Source organism: Marmota marmota, unplaced genomic scaffold (genome assembly GCF_001458135.2).
Source record: "Marmota marmota marmota unplaced genomic scaffold, marMar, whole genome shotgun sequence".
In the NCBI taxonomy this organism is placed as follows: Eukaryota; Metazoa; Chordata; class Mammalia; order Rodentia; family Sciuridae; genus Marmota; species Marmota marmota.
This window is the reverse complement of record NW_025999880.1, coordinates 10,769,508-10,792,537: the sequence shown is the minus strand read 5'-3', so window position 1 is coordinate 10,792,537 and position 23,030 is coordinate 10,769,508. Positions and strand designations below refer to the sequence as shown.

The following is a 23,030-nucleotide window of genomic DNA, read 5'->3' as shown; positions in this document are numbered from 1 at the left end:
ATCTGTCTTGCAAATTTTCCCCTAAAGGCCCAGGATTGATTCATTAATTGGATGTATAGTGTTTTTTTTTTTTTTTGTAAATTCATTAATTTCTTTTATTTGCAGATGGATACAATACCTTTGTTTATTCATTTATTTTTTATGTGGTGCTGAGGATTGAACCTAGTGCCTCACATGTGCTAGACAGGTACTCTATCACTGAGCTTTAACCCCAGCCCTTAACTCATTAATTTCTACTTTTCTTTTTTTTTTTTGTGTGTGTGTGTGTGTGTGTTTTCTTTTAGCTTTTTTTGGTTCTTTTTGCTTCTGAGACAAGCATATTCATTAATATAGGGCTATGAATTTTCTTCTCACTATACAATAAATATATTGTACAGTTTATGTTGCTTAGTATTTTAATCATTGTTTATAAGAAACTGCAGTTTGTTTGCATTTCTCTTTTACTTAACAGTTAAGTTTTTCAAAACTGAGGCATGCTGGGCATGGTGGCACAAGTCTATAATCCCAGCAGTTTGGGAGGCTAAGATAGGAGGATCGCAAGTTCAAAGTCAACACGAGCAAAAGTGAGGTGCTAAGCAACTCAATGAGGCCCTGTCTCTAAATAAAATACAAAATAGGGCTGGGGATGTGGCTCAGTGGTTGAGTGCCCCTGAGTTCAATCCCTGGTAACTTGGCCCCCCCCAAAAAACATGAGGCATATTTTTGAATGCATATCAAGATATAGCACTTCTCTGTCATTCTAGAAATCTCCCTCATGTACTTTTCCAGTTAATTTTCCTCCTCCTCCCAGAATTCTACCAGCTTCTATGAATATTTATAATAATTTATAAATTGGGCACAGTAAGATTAACAATAAGAGAATAATTGAAATATACTGTAATAGAAGTTATATGAATGGAATCTGACAAAATATCTACTTAGTCTATACTCACCTTTCTTGTAATGATATAAGGCCTATATGATGAGATGATCAATATGGCTTCAGGCTCCTACATAAGGTATTTTAACACAAGCCCTCTAATACCTTAATAGTCTGATAACTGAGATGGCTAGTAAATAATGGGTGGATAAAATTGTGGATAACTGGACAAAAGGATGATTCATGTTCCAGGCAGGATTGAGCGAGATGGCATCTGACAAGTATATTTTCTCAAACTTTAAATGTGAACATTGTATGCATGAGCTCACAAACTTCACAACAGATATTCTATGATGACTGGACTTAGAAGTGAGGGTGCTTTTTAAGCTCTCGCTGGCCTCTTCCTTATTCCACACCTGGATGAAAAGCACAGTTTGGCCAGTGATAAATCCAAATTTCTGTTTTTGGATCCAACTTCTGGTTTTATCATTATCATGACTTTGGATGCAACAATTACTTGGGTCTCAGTTTCTCTCTCTTCTAAATAAGGAAAATACCACTTACCACACAGGAAGATGTATGATAAAATAAAATAGTTCACATGGACACTTTCAGTTCTTCGGAAGAAAGTTATGAATCCTTAAGTATGAACCTGAAAAGCTAATTAAAAATAAGATGACCTTGTCAAAATTAAGTATGAAACACATGGTGGCCTAGAGGGTCTTTAAGATCATTATTATCAGGGCTAATGAAAAAAACCTAATAGTTCTCTTGGTGTTTTTTTTTTTGAAAGCTCTGGGTACCAAACCCAGTTTGTTGTGCAGGCTAGGCAAATGCTCTACCACCATGCAACATCTCTAGCATGATTATCTTTTAAAAATATATTTGAAGCTGGTTGCTCAAAAGCTATGTAATCACTGCTGGGCACGGTGGCGCATGTCTTTAACCCCAGCTACTCCGGCTTTTAATAGCAGGAGAAGCACAAGTTGAGGCCAGATTCAACTATTTTAGTGAGATACTATCTCAAAATAACAAGGACTGGGGAGGTAGTTCGGTGGTAGATAGCCCCTGGGTTCAATTTATCCCCAGTACTAAGATACGAAATCACTGAACATTAACCAATAGAACATTACTGAGTTACAGGGCTGGGGTTGTGGCTCAGCAGTAGAGCACTTGCCTCCCTGGGTTTGATCCTAAGCACCATATTAAAAAAAAAAAAAAAAATTGAATGAATAAAATAAAGATATTGTGCCCAACTACAACTAAAAAATTAAAAAAAAATTGAGTTACATACATATATGTAAAGTAAGGGGATATTTCTCTGGTATATAAAATAATCTATAACTAATCAATTAAAGTTTTGAAGCCTAAAAGTAAATAAACAGATGATATCAGTCAATATTTATGGAGCTACACGCATCGTTATGCTAAGCATCAAAAATCCAAAAAAAATTAAGACTCATTATGCCCACTTTACAACTAAGACTGCAAACTGTGGCTGCAATTGATTTAATAAATGAATGAGCTTTATATACAACCAGTTTTATAAGAATAGAGTATGAATTAGATAATCCAGTGAAAAGGGAGAAGAGGGGATTCTGGTTTATAGAAAACTTCAGAAGGGAAGCAAGGCTGATTCTCACCCCACATTTCAGATGAGGAATAGGAGGAAGCTCAAAGAGATTAGGAAACTTGTCTGAGATCACAGGTCAGAAGGTGGCAGAGCTAGAGCTAGAGCCCAGTTTGCTCACTTTGTTCAGAGGTCACTTATATTATACTAAATGCTAGGTTATCAACACCACAGTAAGAACTAGAAGGGTGCTCAGAAATCTCTTATGCAGTGTTTCTTTAACTAATCTGATGAAAAACAAAACAAAAATAAAGCTCTCTAGAGCATACATTTAAAACAAATTCTCAGATGTTACTGCAGACCTTACTACTGTAGACCTTACTATATCCAGGGGAGGAGTATGTATTTTTAACAAAAGCCTCCAAGAGGAAGTCTAGCTATATTTGAAAAACACTGTTCTATACCTGCATGTTCAATTTGGCAGACATGTGGCTATTGAAATTGACTGATTAATACAATAAAAAATTGAGTTCTTTGGTTTACTAGCTACATTTTAAGTGCTCAATAGTCATATATGGACAGCACGAATATAGGATGTTTCCACCACTGCACCAAGTTCTACTGGACAATGCTAACTGATTATACACCAACTTTTCAACTGGGATGAGAAAACTGAGACACAGGACCTTCAACTACTATCATGCAACTAGACAGTGGCAGAATCACAACTCTAACCTACTTTTCCAGGGCCCCCTCACTCCACCACTTCATCCTACCTCACATTTATAGAGTTTGTTCAAATGGAATTATTATTCATGCACCTTTTTTTTTTTTTAATAATTATTTTTTTAAGTTTTAGATGGACACAGTATCTTTATTTTACATTTATGTGGTGCTGAAGATCGAACCCAGCGCCCCATGCACGCCAGGCGAGTACTCCACTGCTGAGCCACAACCCCTTTAGGCACCTTTTCTTGACTGAAGCAAAGAAAAAAAATAAATTATAAGTTTATGGGAACTAAATCCTTAAAAAATGTTCATTAAAAAAAAAAAAGATCTTAACTGCATGGCACTACCCACCTGTAATCCCAGCAACTTGGGAGGCTGGGGCAGGAGGATTGCAAGTTCGAGATCAGCCTCTACAATTTAGTGAGGCCTTAAGCAACTTAGTGAGACCCTGTCTCAAAATAAAAAATACAAAGGGGTTGGGGGTGTAGATTAGTAGTTAAGCACCCCTGGGTTCAATCCAGTACCCTCCCCCAACCAAAGAACTAAAGTAACCTGTTATTTTCACATAAAATCAAAAGTTGGGGCTGGGGATGTGGCTCAAGCAGTAGCGCGCTCGCCTGGCATGCGTGAGGCGCTGGGTTCGATCCTCAGCACCACATAAAAATAAAATTTGTTGTGTCCACCGAAAACTAAAAAAAAAAAAAAAAAAAATTAAAAAATTCTCTCTCTTAAAAAAAAAGTTGTCTGGGATAGTTAATACACTACTATTGTTGGAAGACACAGTTAAGCTTATTGTAACTACTTAGGAACTTTTTTTTCCCTATTGTTCTGTTTTATCTCTCTTGGAATTGAAAATCTAAGACTAATGAGACATATTAACTGTCTTACTCTGAACTCTAAGTGTTAAAGGTTAAATCTTATCTAGTAAAGATTTTAAAAATGAAAAAGTGAGAAACAAGGAGACACCAAAGAATAGTGATTCTTTTAAGTTTAGAAGGTAGTCATTGAGATCACTGAGCATTTTTGGCTCTTAGTAGGTCGTTTAAGGTAGGTTTATTTATTTTTTGTGGTGCTAGGGATTGAACCCAGGGCCTTGTGCATGTGAGGCAAGCACTGAGCTATATCCCCAGCCCCATAGTTTAAGATTTATGAGGTTAATATGTCAATTTCACTCATGAACTATGATTTTACGTTTATTTGACCAATATTATATGCTTTAACATACTTTAAAATAAGTTATTTCATTTTAATTTCCAAAATTAATACTACAAGCAGCACCTGACTATCCAGAAAGGCTTCGATAATAATGTCAACATATAACTAGTCATAAAAAATACAGCAGTGAAACCAGTTGTTCCTGTCTAGTATGTTTAGAGGGCAAATGGTTCCAAAGTTAGTCAACTTATGTCATGACAGCTCACATTTAAAGTAAGCAGGAAAACAACTTGGAACTCCATATTGATTACAACTTTAAAGACACAATTATACTGCTCTATTAATATTTTCATGATCTAGTATTCAATTCCATGTTAAATTTTAGTGACTAGATTTTTAAGAAAATATTACATGTCCAAGTTCACAAAGTTAAAAATTGTATGGTTGAAAAACATGGCTTCACATATGAACAGAAACTTGCTCAAGACAGATTTTGCTATAATTTACAAGTTATTCACAAGCCTTGAGTATGGGTTCTATATAAATATAAAAGCTATTTGTTATTCAGAGGATGTGGTGCAAAAAAAATCTATTTTCTTTCTAAACAGTCTTTGGTATTGAGGTAAACAAAAACCAGCCTAAGCACACTAGAGCAAAGCAAGTCTCTAAGTCATAAGAGAGGAAAGAAAAAAATATGCTCTAACATTCTAAACAGGGGCCTGGAAGTTTAGGATAAAAATTTATTGGCTGTCTTTGAGACCAGATGCATTACTTCTACATTATGTTTGGACTCCCACTTCACCATATTAGGAAGAAAAAAACACGTGCCCCAAGATTCTTTTGCCAAGAAAACTACTGGAGGCAACAGAGCTCACTAAATGAAGAACATTAAAAGACTGAGCAACAATATATATTTGAAACTGAACTACTGAGTGACAAATACTGGTGCTTTTTAATGTAGGGAGCATTAAAAATATTGCAAACTCTAAGCAAATATTAAAGTGCTGCATAAATTCCAAATCTCATAAAAGACAGAACTGTTAAAAAAATGATGGAGAGTAGTTCTGATCAGTTCTCTACCAGGCTGAAGTTTCTAAGGGCTTTAGTATTTTCCCCAGGATGCAATTTTAGGCATCCTTAGGGAAAGTGAGGCAATAAGCAAATGTGTTTTGTGATAGAACTACAGAGATGATGAAATTTCTAACTTTAAAAAGTTGCACTAGTGAGAGAAAATGGCCATGAAATCCTGATTTCAATTCTCTAGTTTCCTGTCAGAAGAGTATCAACCATCTTAAGATATGTAAGTCAGTACACTTGAAATTGACCCAGCAAAGTTTTCAGCTGGCCTTCACTTTCTCAAATCCCCCTCCTCACTCCACTTCCCTGCTGTTCTTTCCTGGCACACAAAATATAGGCCAATGAGCAGTGGGTGGGTGAGGAGGATGTGAGAGAAAATTTGAGAAGTAAAAAAAGGAGCAACTTAACCAGGACATGAATGAGACTGAAGGGTCTAATAAGGGTAGGCAAAGGAAGAGAATTACTTAAAAACGAAAGGGGCTTTCCTGGGCAGTAGTGAGCACTCAGTGTTTGTAGGGGTTTAGTAGAGGCCAAACTACCTACCACTTTTCAGAGGCTGCAGAGGGGACGGCTGCTTTGGGTGACCTCTAATGTCTCTTCCGACTCTGAAATGTTAGGATTTTTATTTCACAAAAGAGAACGCAGTAGTCTTAGAAGCCCACCGATCTGGAACCCTTTTAAATAAGCGGCCTTGGTGGCGGCTTCCCAAACACCCCTCCCACCTCTCCTTCCCACACGTGCCCACCCCGCCCCCTTTCAATATTTCCACCTCCACGTGCAAAATACCTCGCGGCACCGGTACCCAAACGGATAGGTACCTTTTTCTGCAAAGCACCAAAACTATATTTCCCCACACCCACCTCCTCCAAAAAGTGAGGTCTCCATTGCACTCTCCCACCCTGGACGCCTAAAAAAGTAAGTGTCGGATTCAGCCCTTCTCCCTAGTCAGAGTAGGGTGGGGGTGGGGGGCATAAAAAAAACTTTCTTCTCGATTTGTTTCCCCCAGAGTGTGGAGGAAAGAACCCGAACGAATCCGGGACTGAGGGGGTGGGGGAGGGGAACCCCTGAATCGTTTAACGGTCGGTAGGGGGAGGGGGCGTGGGATGAAGAAGCAGGCCTGGGAGCGGGGTCAGGGAGCTGCGGGGTTCCTGGGGTCGGGGAGCTGCAGGCGTTCCCCCCACCTGGTACACAAAGCAGCTGCCGCGCTCGGCTCTCACCAGATCCTTTGTGTTTTCCATCAGGGCCTCATGGGTAGGGGTTGTCCGTGCTCCCCGAGCCCGCGGCGCCCCCTCCCCGAGCTGGGGGCAGGCGCCTCTCCCTGGGACGGCGGCGACTAAAGGGAGCCCCCAGCTGGGCCCAGACTGGTGGCGGCTGCGGCAGCCCCCGGATTTCCCCCCTTTAACTCGGGTGGCCCCAGGATATCAACAATATTAGCATAGCCCTCCCTCCCCAGCGCGCCTGCGCCGTGACCCGCGCCCCGATTGGCCCACTTCCCTACATACCCTCCTCTCTCTCCTCCAGCGTGGGACCCTCTGCAGGCTCCGTACTCTAAGGACCGTACCAAAACGAAGGGAAGTAAAAGTAATTGGGGTTTGAGTGAAGTCCAGTGGTTAAAAGATCTGAAGGAAGAGTAGAAGTTTCATTCAGTCACCCCCGTTTGTACTCTGGCTGTCTTGCGCACCTTTCAATATGTTGCATTTGTTGTGTTAGAAAAAATTTCCACTCCAATCACGCCGCGTCCCCCTACACCCGGCAGATTGGCCCTCCCGGAGGAACTCCCACACGGGGAGGGGCTGGCGAGGGGAGTGGGAGTGACGTAGTGGTATTGGTCACGTGGCCAGAGGCTGCGCAAGCTCCTTCCGGTCCCCCAGGAACTCCTCGGTGGCAGCCTGCGAGGCGACGGAGCGCGTGCGCAGAACAGCTCCACGTGAGCGGTTGCGTTTCTTCTCAAACCCAACAATGCCGCCCGAACGCAGGAGCCGGATGAGACCCGAACGGAGAGCCCGCGCGAGGCCGGACAGGAAGACCAAAATGAGGTCAGACCAGAAAGCCAGGGCAGGGACGGGCGGGCCACCCCAAAAGGCTGCCCCTTCATCTCGGCGGACACAGCCGGCCCAGCCGACCGCTGCAGCCGTTTCGATCACTGTCGCCGCGGCGGCGGAGGAGAGACGGCTCCGGCAGCAGAATCGCCTGACACTGGAGGAGGACAAACCGGCCGTAGAGCGGTGCCTGGAAGAGCTGGTTTTCGGTGATGTCGAGGACGACGAGGACGCGCTGCTGCGGCGGCTGCGGGGCCCGCGGGTGAGGGAGGCCCGGCGCGGGCCGAGCGCGCTCAGGCGGGGCGCGCGGCGGGCGGCGAGGTTCTGAAGGCGGAGCCTGGGCGACCTGCGGCGGCGAGCGCTCAGGTGGGAGGGAGGGAGAGAGCCCTGAAGGCTGGCGCCGAGGGGCGCCGCTTTGCGTACCCGGCCTTCCCGCGCTGGACTGCAAGCTTGGGCGGGCACAGACCACGCCTTATTCTGCCCGGGAGGAGCCACTGCGCCTTGTATGCAGCAGGCGCTCTACACGTTTTTGTTTTGCGAACTGTAGTCGTGATCATTTGGGGCGGCTCAGCTCTGCTGTCTGTCTGGCTGGCGGTGGTGGTCTCATCACTTGCCCCGGTTCCTTGCCAGTGATTCAAGGAGTTCCAATTCCATAATGGAATCCGTTGGTGAGCACAAGCCTGGGAATAAGCGTTTTAACAGGCTTTCGGCGCGATCATGTCGCGCATCAACTTTTAAAAATGATCACGTATTCATTTAACAGATATTTGTAGGTCTTTGATACTCTTCCAGGTGATGGCAAACGCTCTGTGGTTGATTGTAATATTTGCATTCTACTTTTTTAAAAATTCTGTAGTCCAAGAGATTCCCAGGCATAGACAAAACTGGCAAAAATCCCTGCCCTCTTGGCGCTTGTGGCATAGAAGATAAGGAAGTGATAAATAAGTAAAACTCAAGTATTTGGTGATAAGTGTTGAAGAGAAAAAAAAAAAACTTCGAAAAGGAAAATGTATGAAGGACTGAACTTTTAGATAAGTGAGAAAGGATAAGGATTACTGTTGACTTAGCAAGTATTTACTGATTGCCACCTCCTTTGAGTGCTTAGGAGAGAAGTTGCTGCAGTCTAGAGAACTAGTCTTGGAAGTGTGCTAAATCTGGTGAAGGTTTTACATTCAGGAGAAACAGCCTACCAGAGGTGGGGTTTGTTGGGCTTTGAAGCATATTGAACTGTAGTAATGCAGGTAGAAGTCAATGGGATATTGCTGTCATGGGTTGAGGAAAGCTCAGACAATTTAAAGGGGATTTTTGTGGTCTAGATTTAGATTTGATGGTTTGGTATAACGTTTTTTAAAGAGGTGGGATTAAGAATGGGTAAGAGGAAACAAGCAATGTGCCTAAGAATATGAGATAAGACTTAAATGATATTTATTATCTTCAACTCTAATCTGCCTTGGGACTTGTAATTTCTGTATTTTGGGCATTTCTCCTGCTCTTTTCTTCCTCTATTAACTTACCCTTTGTTCTTGCCTGCTATAGTCTTTTTCTTTTTCCGTCAGCATGTTCACTTGCTTTCCTTAACTGTTCCAGCTTGCTTTGCTTGTCTAGCTGGAGGTGTCATTCCCTGATCTTATTTTCTGCTTCTGCCCCCCTGCATTTGTTTTGGTAGCATTCTTTCCAATTGTTTAATCAGAGGGTCATAAAAACAAAGCATTGTTCAAATCACTTAAGGCATGGGTGAGTGTGGGATGAGAAAAACCCAGTGCTTGAAGGTGTTTTGTCTTCTGTAGGTTCACTTGCATGAAGACTCTGATGACTCGGAAGTGGAGAATGAAGCAAAAGATTCTTTCCCCCCTCAGAAGCAGCCGGTGTGGGTAGATGAAGAAGATGATGAGGAGGAAATGTAAGCTGCCCAACTTTTTTTTCAGAATCCGTCTGTAAACTTCAAAAGTAATTCTGTAGGTTTTTAAAATCTTTCTCTTTAAAAATATATGAGTATGTGAAGATTTGATGAACATTTGGAAGAACCAGGTCCTTTTGAGAGAGAACTACGTGTTGGCATTCTCTTCTGTGTCTTTTGTGCAGTATAGATCAACTAAAAAAAACAGTATTTGGAGTTGGAGCTGAGCTTGCTTCCTTAATTGTCCAGTTCCAAATTGAACCATGGACAATTTTGGAACCTGCCTTTTTATTTTTAAGATGAACATAATTATAGTAAGTATTATCAGAGGCTGTTCTGATTAAATAGTGCCTGTAAAGTTTTTAGTGCAGTGTCTGAAACCTAGTAAAGGATTAAAAGAAAGCTAGCCCACACAGTATGTACTTTTGTAGATGAAAATGTACTGTCTACTTACTTTGATAATTTATTTGTGCATAAAGTCATATTGGCAAATGTTTCTTCCCATTTTTAAAAAAAATTATTTTTAAAATTTGTTCTAATTATACATGCCAGTAGAATGCATTTAGACACATTGTACAAAAATGGAGCACAACTTCTCCTTCCTCTGGCTGAATATGGTGCAGAGTTACACCAGTAATGTAATCATACATGTATATAGGGTAATGGTGTCCATCTCATTCCACTGTCCTTCCCATCCTGGTACCCCTCCACTTATTCCCCTCGGCATAATCCAAAGTCCTTCTACCCTCCCCCCAATATGGATCAGTATCCGCTTATCAGAGAAAATATTCAGCCTTTGGTTTTTTGGGGGTTGGCTTACTTCATTTAGCATGATATTCTCCAACTCCATCCACTTACCTGCAAAAGCCACAATTTCATTCATCTTTAAGGCTGAGTAATGTTCTTATTGTGTATACCACATTTTCTTTATCCATTTACCTGTTGAAGGGCATCTAGGTTGGTTCCATAGTTTAGCTATTGTGAATTGAGTTTCTACAAACATTGATGTGGCTGTATCACTGTAGTATGCTGATTTTAGTCCTTTGGGTATACACTGAGGAGTGGGATAACTGCGTCAAAAGGTGGTTCCATTCTGAGTTTTCTGAGGTATTTTCATACTGTTTTCCATAGTAATTGCACCAATTTGCAATCCCACCAGCAATGAATGAGTGTTTCTTTTTCCCTCCACATTCTTACCAACACTTATTGTTTGTATTCTTGATAATTGTCATTCTGACTAGAGGGAGATGAAATTTTAGAATAGTTTTGATTTGCATTTCTCTAATCGCTAGAGATGGTGAATGTTTTTTCATGTTTGTAGATCAATTTTTTTTTCTTTTGTGAAGTGGCTGTTCAGTTCCTTAGCACATTTATTAGTTGGTTTATTTGGGGGTTTTTTGGTGATTATTTGGTGTTTTTTGAGAAATTAGTGCTTTGAGGTGTGTGTGGTAAAGATTTTCTCCCATTCTGTAGGCTCTCTCTTTAAATTATTGATTGTTTCCTTTGCTTTTTAGTTTGAGTCCACCCCTTTATTGATTCTTGATTTTACTTCTCGTGCTTTAGGAGTCTGGTTAAAGAAGTCAGTTCCTAGCCGACATGGTAGAGATTTGGTCCCACTTTTTCTTCTATAAAGCACAGGTTCTAGTGCCTAAGTCTTTGATCCACTTGGAGTTGATTTTTTTTGTGCAGGGTGAGAGATACAGATTTAAAAAAAAAAATTATTTTTTAGTTGTAGTTGGACACAATTTATTTTTTTTATTTTCACTTATTTATTTTTATGTGGTGCTGAGGATTGAACCCCGGGTCTCACAGGTATGAGGTGAGCGCTGAGCCATAACCCCAGCCCAAGAGATAGATTTAATTTCATTTTGTTACATATGGATTTCTAGTTTTCCCAGCACCATCTGTTAAGTAGGCTTTCTCCAGTGTATGTTTTTTGGTACCTTGTTTAGTATGAGATAACCACATTTATGTGGGTTTGTCTCTGTGTCCTCTATTCTCTACCGACGGTCTACTTGTGTATTTTGGTACCAATACCATGCTGTTTTTGTTACAGTTGCTCTATAGTATAGTTCAAGATCTGGTATTGTGATGTCTCCTGCTTCACTCTTCTTGCTAAGGATTGCTTTGGCTATTTTGGATCTCTTGTTTTTCCAAATGAATTTCGTGACTGCTTTTTCTAGTTCTATGAAGAATGCCATTGGAATTTTAATAGGAATTACATTAAATCTGTATAACAGATCTGGTAGAATGGCCATTTTGATAATATTAATTTTGCCTATCCAAGAGCATGGGAGATCTTTCCATCTTTTAAGGCGTTCCTCAATTTCCTTCTGTAGTTTTCATTGTAGAGGTATTTCAGTTCTTTTCTTAGGTTGGTTTCCAAGTATTTTATTTATTTATTTATTTTGAGACTATTATGAATGAAATTAGTTCTCCTAATTTCTCTTTCAGTTGATTCATCATTGATGTATAGAAATGCATTTGATTTATGGGTATTGATTTTATATCTAACTGCTACTTAGCTGAATTCATTTATTCTACAAGTTTTCTGGTGAAGATTTTTGGATTTTCTAAACATAGAATCATGTTGTTGGCAAATAGTGCTAGTTTGAGTCTTGCTTTCCTATTTGTATCCCCTTAATTTCTTTCGTCTGTCTAATTGCTCTGGCTAAAGTTTCAAGGACTATAATGAATAAAAGTGGTGAAAGAGGGCATCCCTGTCTTATTCTAGTTTTTAGGGGGAATGCTTTCAATTTTTCTTCCCACTTATCACAAAGACCTTTCTCAACTTTCTAAAAATTATTTTTGTTCTTTTTTAGTTACTCATGACAGTAGAATGTATTTTGGCAAATTTTATAATGTTATACATAAGAGTAATTAGGATCCTATTAGGATCCTATTCTTGTGGTTGTACATGATGCAGAGTTACCCTGGTTGTGTATTCACATACAAGGCTAGGAAGGTTATGTCTGATTCATTCTACTGACTTTTCCTATTCCCAACCTCTCTCCTTTTTCTTCCTTCCCCTTATCAACATTTTTTAAGTGGCTGTGTTGTAGCCTGTTGTGTGAGCCAACTGTAATTTATGTACCTATTGTTGGATGGACAGATTTCCTTACTTTTCCCTTTAATAACAATGCTGAGATAAACATCTTTATAAATAAGCTTTATGCATTTTAAGTTAATTTCTTAAGAAATATTCTTTGATGTTGAATTACTTGATCAAAGAGCACAGATATTTTTAAGACTTGATTAATACTGCCAAACTGCATACCAGTTTTCCTTTCCCTTGAAGTCCGTTTTGAAAAGCAGTGATTGTTTTTTGTTTCTTCCCAGCTTTTTCAGTGTGATACTTGTGGTGAGAATTTTTTTTTTTAATATTTCAGTTCTAGGTGGACACAGTGTCTTTATTTTACATTTATGTGGTGCTGAGGATCGAACCCAGATCCTTATGCATGCTAGGCGAGCACTGTACCACTGAGCCACAATCCCAGCCCTGTAATGTTTCTGTTATTAGCCACTGGCATTTCTTTTTTTTTTTCCCCCATATTTTTTTTAAACTGGTGCATTATAGTGGCACAGGCATTTCCTGTAAGTATTTTGTATTATATGCATCTATTGGAGGCTGTTTTTTAATGATCTTAGTATGTCAAGTTTCTTAACTATTGAGAATTTCAAACTGTTATGTGTCTCATTTATTGTAGGCTTACCCTCAGCTTTCTGTGCACAGAAGTTTTAAATTTTTAGATAAGTGAGATTTGTGAAACTTCGTTCATTATTTTTTTTTAATATTTTTTAGTTGTAGTTGTACACAGCACCTTTTTAATTTTATTTATTTTATTTTTTTATGTGGTGCTGAGGATCGAACCCAGGGGCACTCTACCACTGAGCTACATCCCCATAAATAAAATTTTAAGACAGGGTCTATAAGTTGCTGAGGTTGGTGTCAAGCTTGCTGTCTTCCTGCCTCAGCCTCTGGAATTGCTAGAGTTATAGGCATATGTTACCGTGTGCAGCTCCTTCATAGTATTTTAAGATTTGCTTTTTGTACACTTAACTCTTTGACTTACCTGGGATTTATTTTAGAGAATGGTATATGTATGTAGAGAAGACGTGAAGAGTTTTCTGAAATTCTAGCTCTCCATAGGGTAAGCTAGATGATTTAAAATATTGAAGACGTCAAAGGAGGAAGAATGGAGAAAAATATATGCGAGATGTTCTGCATCTTACAAATCCATCTTACAAATTCCATTTAGTGTTTTCTCAAAATGCTAAAGGCAGCACCAGTTTATAATGACTCTTAAAATTGTTTATAATATGTCATTCTGTGTTTTATAGGGTTGACATGGTGAACAATCGGTTTCGGAAAGATATGATGAAAAATGCAACTGAAAGTAAACTTTCAAAAGATAAACTTCAGAAGAGACTGAAAGAAGAGTAAGTATCCATTTTCATATGATTTATCAAGAAGTATGTAACCAGCATTTTATTTGGGGTTTGTTCCATCTTTGACTATAATAATTTCTTCGATAGTTACATTTCCATTATGAAACAGTAGGAGCATTGCTGTTGGAAGCAGTGATTACTTGTCAGTATTGGGGGATGGGAATGCAACAGATGCAAAGAAAATTTGAAAGAAAACTTGAAATGCTATCATCTAAACATAATCAATAATAATATTGTTAACTTGCTTGTTAATTTTTATATAATAAACCATCTCTTTGCGACAGTATTGTATTTAAACACCTGTTAACCTTGTACATTTTTCAAACAAATTTGCCATATTTATATTATGTATTTGATGTGTGTTTTCCCAGTCTATTTGAAAATAAGCTGCAGATAAGGCAGCACTTTGCCCCCAGTTTCCTCAGTGTGCATCACGTAAGTTTAAAGAGATTTTTCTTCATAGTCACGATATTATTGCTACACCTAAGGAAATTAATAGTTAATGGACAGCCAGTATTAATTTCTTCAGTTCTCATGAAGCTCATACATTATATTTTGACTTGACATCTCTTAAATCTCTCTTAACCTAAACCAGTACATTCCATCTTTTAGGTTTTTTTTTTCCCCATGATACTGTTTTGTTTTTAATGTTGAGGCATGTTTTGTAGAATGTCTCATAGTCTTATTTTCTGACTTTTCATTGAGGGTGAAGTTCACATAAATGTAACTATTTTATTGTTTTAGTTTTAAGAAATGTAACCATTTTAAAGTGCACAATTTAGTGTCACTTAGTATATTCACAATATTGTACAATGATCTCTTCATTGTGGTGTCCAAATGTTTTCATCATCCTATATCCATTAATCAGTTAACTTCCCATTTTCTCCTCCCCAGTCTGATTATTTTTTTCATTGTGGAGATCTTCCATTATCTGGGTTTCTGAAACATTTTTGCAGGAATCTTGTTAAGGTGATGTGTACTATGATATTACTAATATTTCTTTTATTTGCATCACCAATAATGCAAAGCATTATCACTGCGGGTTTTGTACCAATAGATAGCTTTGTTTTGAAAGTCTTAACCTCGTCTTTCCAATTAGCAAATAATATGTGAGGTTCTTGGGCATTGAATGAACCCAGAAACTCACCTAAGGGTTTAAAACATTGATAATTATTATTGCCTGAAGTAGTTATTACATTAAGGGTAGCAAAATGGTGTTGTTTTCTGTTTCTATCATTGAAATGCTCATACATAGATGATAACAGAAGCCTTTTGATCACATGGAGTTGGTTTTTATTAAGTTTGCTAAACAGGAGAAAGCACCATTTTGAGAGTCTCAGTGTCTGTGACGGAATTCCGGCAGGATGTTTATGGAATTTGGGCCTGAGGTTAGCCATAGGGATAAATTTAGGGTAGAAGTTAATATAAAAATTATGGTCTTGAGTAGGGAATTGTTCAGAATTTTTAAGCCAGACAAGTTATTAGAAGTCTGCATATTGTTAACTGCTTGTGGTCTTATTTTATGAATGTATGGGTCTTTGTGAGTTGGTTTTAGACATTTTGAGCTCTGTTGTGTGTCTTGTTTTGTCCAGTTATCTGTTTGTAAGTATTAGTGTACTTAGTTTGCAAATTATGGTCTTTACTCTGTTTCTCATTCTACTTTAATGGTGGGCCTTCTTTTGATCTTTTGAAAAGAAGTCCCCTCTCCCCTCCCCTCTGGATTTCACTGATTTTCTTTTGGATTCATGGGATTTTATTTATTCAGTGTGTTATAATCAAATATTGTCATAGGTCTTTGCTCTAATTTTCCAGATCTGGCCTATGGAGGAGCCCTTCGTAGTTGGCTCTTGTGTTCATATTTCCTATCCTTTCTGGCTTCAAAGGTATTCTAGGTTTACTTTGTCCTTTTCCTGCCCTGAATCAGCCTGTTTTCCCAGGAACCTTGCTTCCTTTCAGTGGGAAATCATATCTAGAGTATAGTTAATGTTATGAGGATTTTATTGTTTCTAGGCTCTTTAAAAGTTGACTAGAGCTAGGATGTATACATTTTTTAAAATAATGATTTTGATACTTCCAACTCGAGCTTAACAAATTTAAAAAAATTAAAAAGCTTTACATTATTTTATGTTCTTAGAGGTTCTTTGCATTATCATCCCTTTTTTGGGAGGTGGCAGTTTGAAACAGATTTTTAAAATGAATATATTTAAGGGTTGAAAGAATGAGTAAAAGAAGTAAGAACAGAAATAGACCCACTCTTTCCCCTGAAGGCCTCCAAATGGCTGTTTGCAGGTCTGACTGCCCCATTTCCCTACCCTTTGCACTGTAGACTGCTGGGGCCAGCTAATCTGGTCCTTTGCATTTGTCACTGTGTTGAATACTTCATGGGGCTCCACTCCTGGGGGCAGTAATTTCTGGCCTAGAGCTTCTTCAGGGCTAGCTATATCACAGTCTGGTGATGTCACACTTGGCACACTGCAGAATCTTTTTTTCACTTATTGCAGGGCTTCATGCATACTGTTTTTTTAAAGTAGGTTTATTGATACATAATCTGCAGTATAACATAGAATTTGTTAAGTATGTTCAGTCATTTAAGCACCATCACAGTTAAGGTAGGGAATCAATATGTATAACATAGCTGTCACACCCAGAGGTGTCAAATACTCCTTTGTAGTCAACCCTCTCTCCTCTACTTATAATGCTATTAGCTCCTGACAAACAGTGATCTGCTTTCTGACCTTATAGATTTGCCTTTTACAGAATGTCCTGTAAATGAGATGATACAGAATGTAGTCTTTTGAATCTGTTAAACTCATCTGGCAAATTGATTATTTCAGATATTTTTTTTTTTAGCTTTAGAGGATAGTTTCAGCTTGAAACCTTTCTATTTTACTTTATATGATAGTTTATTGTAGTTCATACTTCCTTTAAATGTTTTGATATATTATTTATATTTTAAAATCTTTGAGTGCTATTCTTGAGTGCTAATCTGTCATGTCTGTTATTTCTATTTCTGTTGTCTGATTTTCTTCTGTTATAGTTCATGTTTTTCTTTATTGAATGTGTAGCAAGTTGAATTCTGGGCTTTGTTATTTTTTGCTATTTGTCTTGGCAGGCATTTAATTGGCTTACAAATCACTTTGATTCTTTCAAGATTTGTTTTTAAGCAGGTCTAGGGGGAGGTGCTTACTCTTGGCTGGTTTAGTCCCTCTACTAAGGTACGGTCTTTCTGGGATATCTGCTGAATGCTGAGTGTTGAGTAAGGACTTTCCCTCTAGCTGGTTGCAACTTGAATGTCTGGCCTTTGGTTCTGTGTGACTTAGCCCCTTTGTACTTCTTTGCCTGACCTCATGAAGCTCATCTTATCAGTGTGGAGCTTAGTATTCAGAAGAGTTGTCATTGGACTTTTATGCAGATTTCCCAAGCTCTTTCTCTCGCTCTTTTCAGAGTAGCTTCTTTCAAGTCAGTCCTTTTTCTTGGTTCTGTGCCAGGGTCTTAAATGCCATCAAAGGCCAGACATGGTGGTGTATACCTATAATCCCAGTGGCTCTGGAGGCTGAGGCAGGAGGATCCTGAGTTCAAAGCCAGCCTCAGCAAAAGCGAGGTGCTTAGCAACTCAGTGAGACCCTGTCTCTAAATAAAATACAAAACAGGGCTGGGGATTTGACTCACCCCACCTCCCCAAATTTAAATGCTATCAGGGGAAAATTCCTGGTATTGGTAGGGCTCACCTTGTTTATCTTCCTTCTTTCAAGAATCACAGTTCTGTGCTGCCTTTTCTGTATTTTCTGAAAATAGTTTTGCTTTTTTTTTTTTTTTTTTTAATGGCTACTTGGCTTAGTTTGGGCTAGTTTGTTTTTCTGCATTAAAAAGTTGCAATGACTTTTTGTCCTCTTTCACTTACTAGTTGTTCAGAATACAGCCAGCACGCTTCTCTCTTTTTTTCAGTGTTCATCCTCATGCTTCTCTTAAAGCTTACTTTATAATAGAGGAAAATGCTCCCATTTTATTTTAATGATATGAGATGAAGTTTTTTATATTCTTACCAATGTGGTCATTTTTTTTCAGACTTGTTCAGTTACATACATTGGTATTATAGCTTCTTTAATTAGTCCTGACATCGAAGATGTTTTGAAATGAACAATAGTCATATGACTAGACATAAATTAACAACAAATAGGTATCCAGGTGTCCTGTATCTGCTAGTTGAGGTGGGGAGAGGTTCCTGCAAGTTTCAAAATAAGCAGTGTGAGACTGTTCCTTGTGAGTAAAGATAACTTCTGTTTTTGATGGTAGTAACTTCTGTGGAAGAAAGTCTGTATGTTCTCTCAGGGGTGCTCTAAACTAGTTTTTAAATATATCAAGCTCTATGAATATACAGTGATTATCACAATATATATTTTTAAAAACTGTTTAATTTTTTTAGTTTTTTTTTTTTTTAGGTGGACACAATATCTGTATTTTACATTTATGTGGTGCTGAGAATCGAACCCAGTGCCTCACGCATGCTAGGCGAGCACACTACCACTTGAGCCACATCCCCAGCCCCACAATATTTTTTTTTTAATATTTATTTTTTAGTTGTAGTTGGATACAATATTTTTAATTAATTAATTTATTTTTATGTGGTGCTGAGGATTGAACCCAGGGCCTTGCTCATGCTAGGCGAACGTTGCCACAGTCTGGCTGGGCACAAATGCCGCAGTCTGGCTGGGCACACAATCACGAGCCACCACACAGCTTGTAGATTCAAACAGCAACTCTTTATTCCCGAACTCACACCAGCCGTCTACAATCACGTTCTGGGGAAATCCAAGTTCTCTGCCCAAATCCACGTTCTCTGCCCAAATCCACCTCCACTGGGCATCTGTCTCCCAAAAAATACTGTCTGAATCCCGTGAGAACTCAAGGGGAACTCAGGTAGCAGGGTACTCCCTATTCCCAGCAGGAATAATCTTAAACCTTAAACCTGGAACCTAAACCGGGAACGCCCTAATCCGCCTTGGTCCTTGAGCAAGGTCACCTACATTCAATGTCACTGCAACATGGGGTACGCTGGCAAGGAAATTGTCATACCCACTTGGCTAATGGCTCCCAGCAGAACGTTCTACTGCTGAGCCAACCCTAGCCCTCACAATATTTTTTTAAAAAGTATTTTTGCTTAGATTTCAGCATGCGATGGGAGGAGTACCTGCCTGGGCAGAGACTAATAAGCGGAAAACATCTTCAGATGGTGAGTGTTGATAGCTTTGTTAGTAAATAAGTCCCTTTGCCTATTCTGTTATATTTGAGCTTTCTTAGGTTCCTTAGAAACTAGTGTTTCAAGTAGAACTTTTTTGAAAAAAAAATATTTGGTTTTAAAGTCTACCATTTCTCTGAGGGAAGCCTTTTTTAATAGTGGAAGATTTAATACAAGTTGAGCATCCCTGACTCGAATTTGAATTGCTCCAAAATCTGAAACTTTTTGAGTACCAACATGATGCCACAAGTGAAAAACTCCACACCATGAAATTTATTCATGAACAAAATTATTTAAAAATATTATATAAAATTACCTTCAGGTTATGTGTATAAGGGGTATAAGAAGCATAAGTGAATTTCATGTTTAGACTTGGGTTCCATTCCCAAAATAGCTCATTATGCATATGCAAATATTCCAAAGTCTAATCCAAAACACTTCTGGTTCCAAGCACTTAAGATTAAAGGATATTCAAGATAGTATGTTCTGCACTGTAAGGAAAATAAAGGGTAGATGAATTTTGTTTCTTTCTCAATAGAGCTATGTTGCATTATGGCATAGGATTAAGGAAAAACAAGTAATATTCTTGTCTTTTATGAAGTACATGTCAGATCAAGCCCAGATGATTGATCATAAAAAATCTGGTTTCCACTCTAGTTTTTAAAGTTGGCTCATATCATTATTGTTTTCTGGTATTTAATGTCCTTTGAGTTTAGATATTATAAATACAGATGGCTTAGCCACAATTTGGTTTCTGTGTTTCAAGTTATAAATTTTAGACTTGTAATTAACCTTTGAAATCCTTCAGGAAGTCTAGAATATATATCCTCCCACATAGTATAGGAGTGCCTTCCTTAGCGTCCTTGTTATCTAAGGAGTGCTGTTTGATTGTCACCACCTCTTCCCACCCCCATCAGCCCTTGCAGTCTTTAATTCAGGGAGTGAGTATTTTGTATAATTTTGTTGGAAAGTTCAGTCTGAGAGGAAAAATAACCTTGTTTCTAATCAGATGCTCTTAGAAGTTGAAGGAAATATTAGTGATATAGTTTGATTTCATCCACTTCAAGAATCTTTTCTATGATATTATCCTCTGCCTAAATATATGAAATAATGTTGTACTTGTTACTAGACTGTTTTTCTTTTGGAACTGTTTATTTATTTATTTATTTATTTGTTTGTTTGTTTTGAGACTCATCTTCCAACAACTCTAGTCCTACCTTTTGAACATATATGGATTATATAAGCTCTCATAATTTTAATCTTATAAAGCTCTTTTATTTGAGAAATGTGTAAGTTTTTTTTTTTTTTTAACATGTTAAATATCCCTTGTTCCTTTAGCCATTTTTATGACATGCTTGTAGACTCTAGGTCACTACTCTGTCCTCCTGTATGAAACGTGTTTTTATTATGCATTTTAGAATGTTGCATTTATAAATCACCAACCTTTTAGATCTGTGTAATTATAGATATAAGGATGTGCTACCTGTTGAAACAGTAAATCATTCAGCTCCCAGCAGTTTAATCAAATAGAAGGTTTTTCCTGTGTTTTGGGTTTGTTTTTTTTTTTTGCACATCAAATTGGGCTTGTGAGAAGGGACCCAAATTGAAGGGTCTGCTGTTTCTGGGTGGGTCTTCCTTTTGAAACTGTCCAAGGTGTTGATATAAGTTGACTCCCCAGAGGAGGTTTATTATTGGCTTTACCTGAAAGGTTTTATGATACTTTTGCCTACATTTTTTGTTTTGCTGTAACTATATCATGAGGTTACATTAACTTTGAGGGATGCCAGGAAGTTTTGTTTGGCTTTGTGCACAGGGGAAAAAGTAAATGGAAAGTCAGTAGTTGCCAGCCTGCTACCATCTGGGATATTCTAGCCTAAACCCACCTTCATTTTTACAGATGAGAGAGCTTCAAAGAGATAAGTGACTTGCCCACAGTATACTTATTAGCAGAATGGTGACAAGAACCCAGCTTCACAATTCTCTCCAATGTATTTTTAAATGCATAATTGAGTTTTTTAAAAGAGAAGTCCTCCCCTTCAAATAGAACAACAAAAGTAACATCACACAGCTCCAAAATTTGTTAGTACTAAGGATTGTTTTGTTATTACCATTGTTTTAATTTTAAACCCTTCCCCTTCCCTCCAGTTGACAGTTTGCATGTTTGTTAAATGCTTTCTGTATTTTCTTTTTTTCCCCTATACTTTTATAGTATGGATTTTTTTTTTGATCCATTTTCCAGATCACTTATTCTCTCTTCAACCAGTTTTGATACACTGTTAAAAACATCCATTCAGGGTTAAATTTTAATAACTTCATGTTTTAATTCTAGAATTTCCATTAGGGTCTTTTTATAAAAATTTTCTAATTGTTTGGTTCAATTCTGAATATTGTTTTTCATTATTCTTATATACGTATAAGAATATGTCAATTCACTATTCTTTGAAGTTTATGTCTGCCAACTTCATTGTCTAGACTACCTATGGGAATTGTCTGTTTTCCCTTTTCATTTGCAGTCAAGTTATCTTATTCATTTCTTTTTTTTTTTTTTTCTTTTTTTTGTACTGGGGATTGAACCTAGGGATATTTTACCACTCATCTACGTCCCCAGACATTTTTATTTTTTGAGATAGGGTCTTGCTTAGTTGCTGGGAGTCTCTTCAAGTTAAAGAGAGGTCTAGCTGTAACTTGCAATCCTCCTGCCTTAGCCTTTGGAATTGTTGGGATTATAAGCATGTGCCATTGTGCCCAAGCAAGTTATTTCATCAGTATTGGTTTGGTTACATTTCATTGAGTGCTGGACCTTATATATAAAAATTCATGTGGATTAATTAGGTCTAGGATGATGGTTTCCATATTTGTTCCTGAATAGGTAATTGGGCAGGCCACATGAGCAGTCCCAGAGCATATAGTTTCATTGAGGAATTATGAAGATATAAAGCTGGATTTCAGTTCCTGGAAGATTTTCTTATTTCACTCTCAATTCCATGTGTATTCTTTTGGTGGCCCTAATCCAGATCCGCTTGAGAAACAAGAGGGCTTTCTAGTACTTTTGTATTTTTAGCTCCATAAGTGTTTAAAAAGTTTGCCCAGCTTCTTTCTGCTCCATACTAGAATCATCAGTAATATCTAGGGGAAAAACAGCCCTGTTAGCTCTTTGAAGTTCTGATAGCGAGTTTGTGACATTGATCTTTTAGTAAAATGAAATTTTTTCTAGTTCTTTTTCATGTGTGTCATCTGGCTAGGTCTGCTGTCAACCTTATTGGTAATTTTTGCCATAATTACGAGTTGCTCTTTTTAAATTAAATGCTGGCTTTGTTTAAACTTATTTCACTTCATCTTTAGTTAAATCTCTGTATGTGTGTGTGTTAGTCTTTCATTCCAGTAAAGCTTTGATTTTAACTATATTGCATACTGTGTCATCTTTTCCCTTTTCTTTAAGATGTGTTTTGCTTTTGTCAATTGTGGCTTTTAAAAAGTGATCAAGATTGGGAGGCTGGAGAGAGTTGAAATTGGAAATATAGAAGTTTGGGGTAGGTGATGGGCCATCTTGTTGATTCTCAAGATCAGCTTTGTGGGTTTGTTCAACTTAGATGAAAGTGAAGAGGATGAAGATGATTTGTTGCACAGGACTGGGAATTTCATATCCACATCAACTTCTCTTCCAAGAGGAATCTTGAAGGTGAGAGTCTATAAAGTTGGGACCTATCCAGTTATTTACCTCTGAAATTCAGTTTGCCTCCCAGTACAGATGTATGGATTCCTATTATATGTGGGATTAAGTGTACTTACTGTCCTAAGAGATGCTAAATTATGTCTCAAGTAGTTCTAGGAATCCTATTTGACTTTTCCTTTTGTATTTTATTTCCATTGGCAGCAGCTTCCATACTGCTGTCATCTTTCACCTGACCTACTGCAGTGTCTTTGTAGTTGACTGATCTTGCCCCTTCCACTTGACCTCTTTTTAAACCATTCTTCATGTAGTAGCCCGAGGGAGCTTTTAAAAATAAAATATCTGGTTA

At 38.2% G+C, this 23,030-nt stretch overlaps 2 protein-coding genes across 14 annotated transcripts in view; one reads left to right on the top strand and one right to left on the bottom strand.

Annotated features, from left to right (window-relative positions):
• Nucleotides 1-7,029, bottom strand: part of Mbtd1 (mbt domain containing 1) — a 60,238-nt gene extending 53,209 nt beyond the window's left edge. For 7 of the 13 annotated variants that reach the window (XM_048788847.1, XM_048788828.1, XM_048788840.1 and 4 more), the window contains exons 1-3: nt 6,608-6,858; nt 5,934-5,995; nt 1,424-1,519 (exon numbers count right to left, since the gene is read on the bottom strand). The gene's annotated coding sequence lies outside the window, so the exon portion shown is untranslated. Of the gene's footprint in view, nt 1-1,423; nt 1,520-5,933; nt 5,996-6,571; nt 6,859-6,892 lie in introns of those variants that run through there. The other 6 variants (XM_048788837.1, XM_048788841.1, XM_048788860.1 and 3 more) reach the window with 6 other exon arrangements.
• A 24-nt stretch (nt 7,030-7,053) lies between these two features.
• Nucleotides 7,054-23,030, top strand: part of Utp18 (UTP18 small subunit processome component) — a 36,791-nt gene continuing 20,814 nt past the window's right edge. Inside the window, exons 1-5 of the mRNA XM_015495460.2 lie at nt 7,054-7,691; nt 9,217-9,329; nt 13,668-13,766; nt 18,938-19,005; nt 22,602-22,690. Of these exons, the coding sequence (XP_015350946.1) occupies nt 7,350-7,691; nt 9,217-9,329; nt 13,668-13,766; nt 18,938-19,005; nt 22,602-22,690 (711 nt within the window). The 5' untranslated portion in view covers nt 7,054-7,349. The remainder of the gene's footprint in view (nt 7,692-9,216; nt 9,330-13,667; nt 13,767-18,937; nt 19,006-22,601; nt 22,691-23,030) is intronic.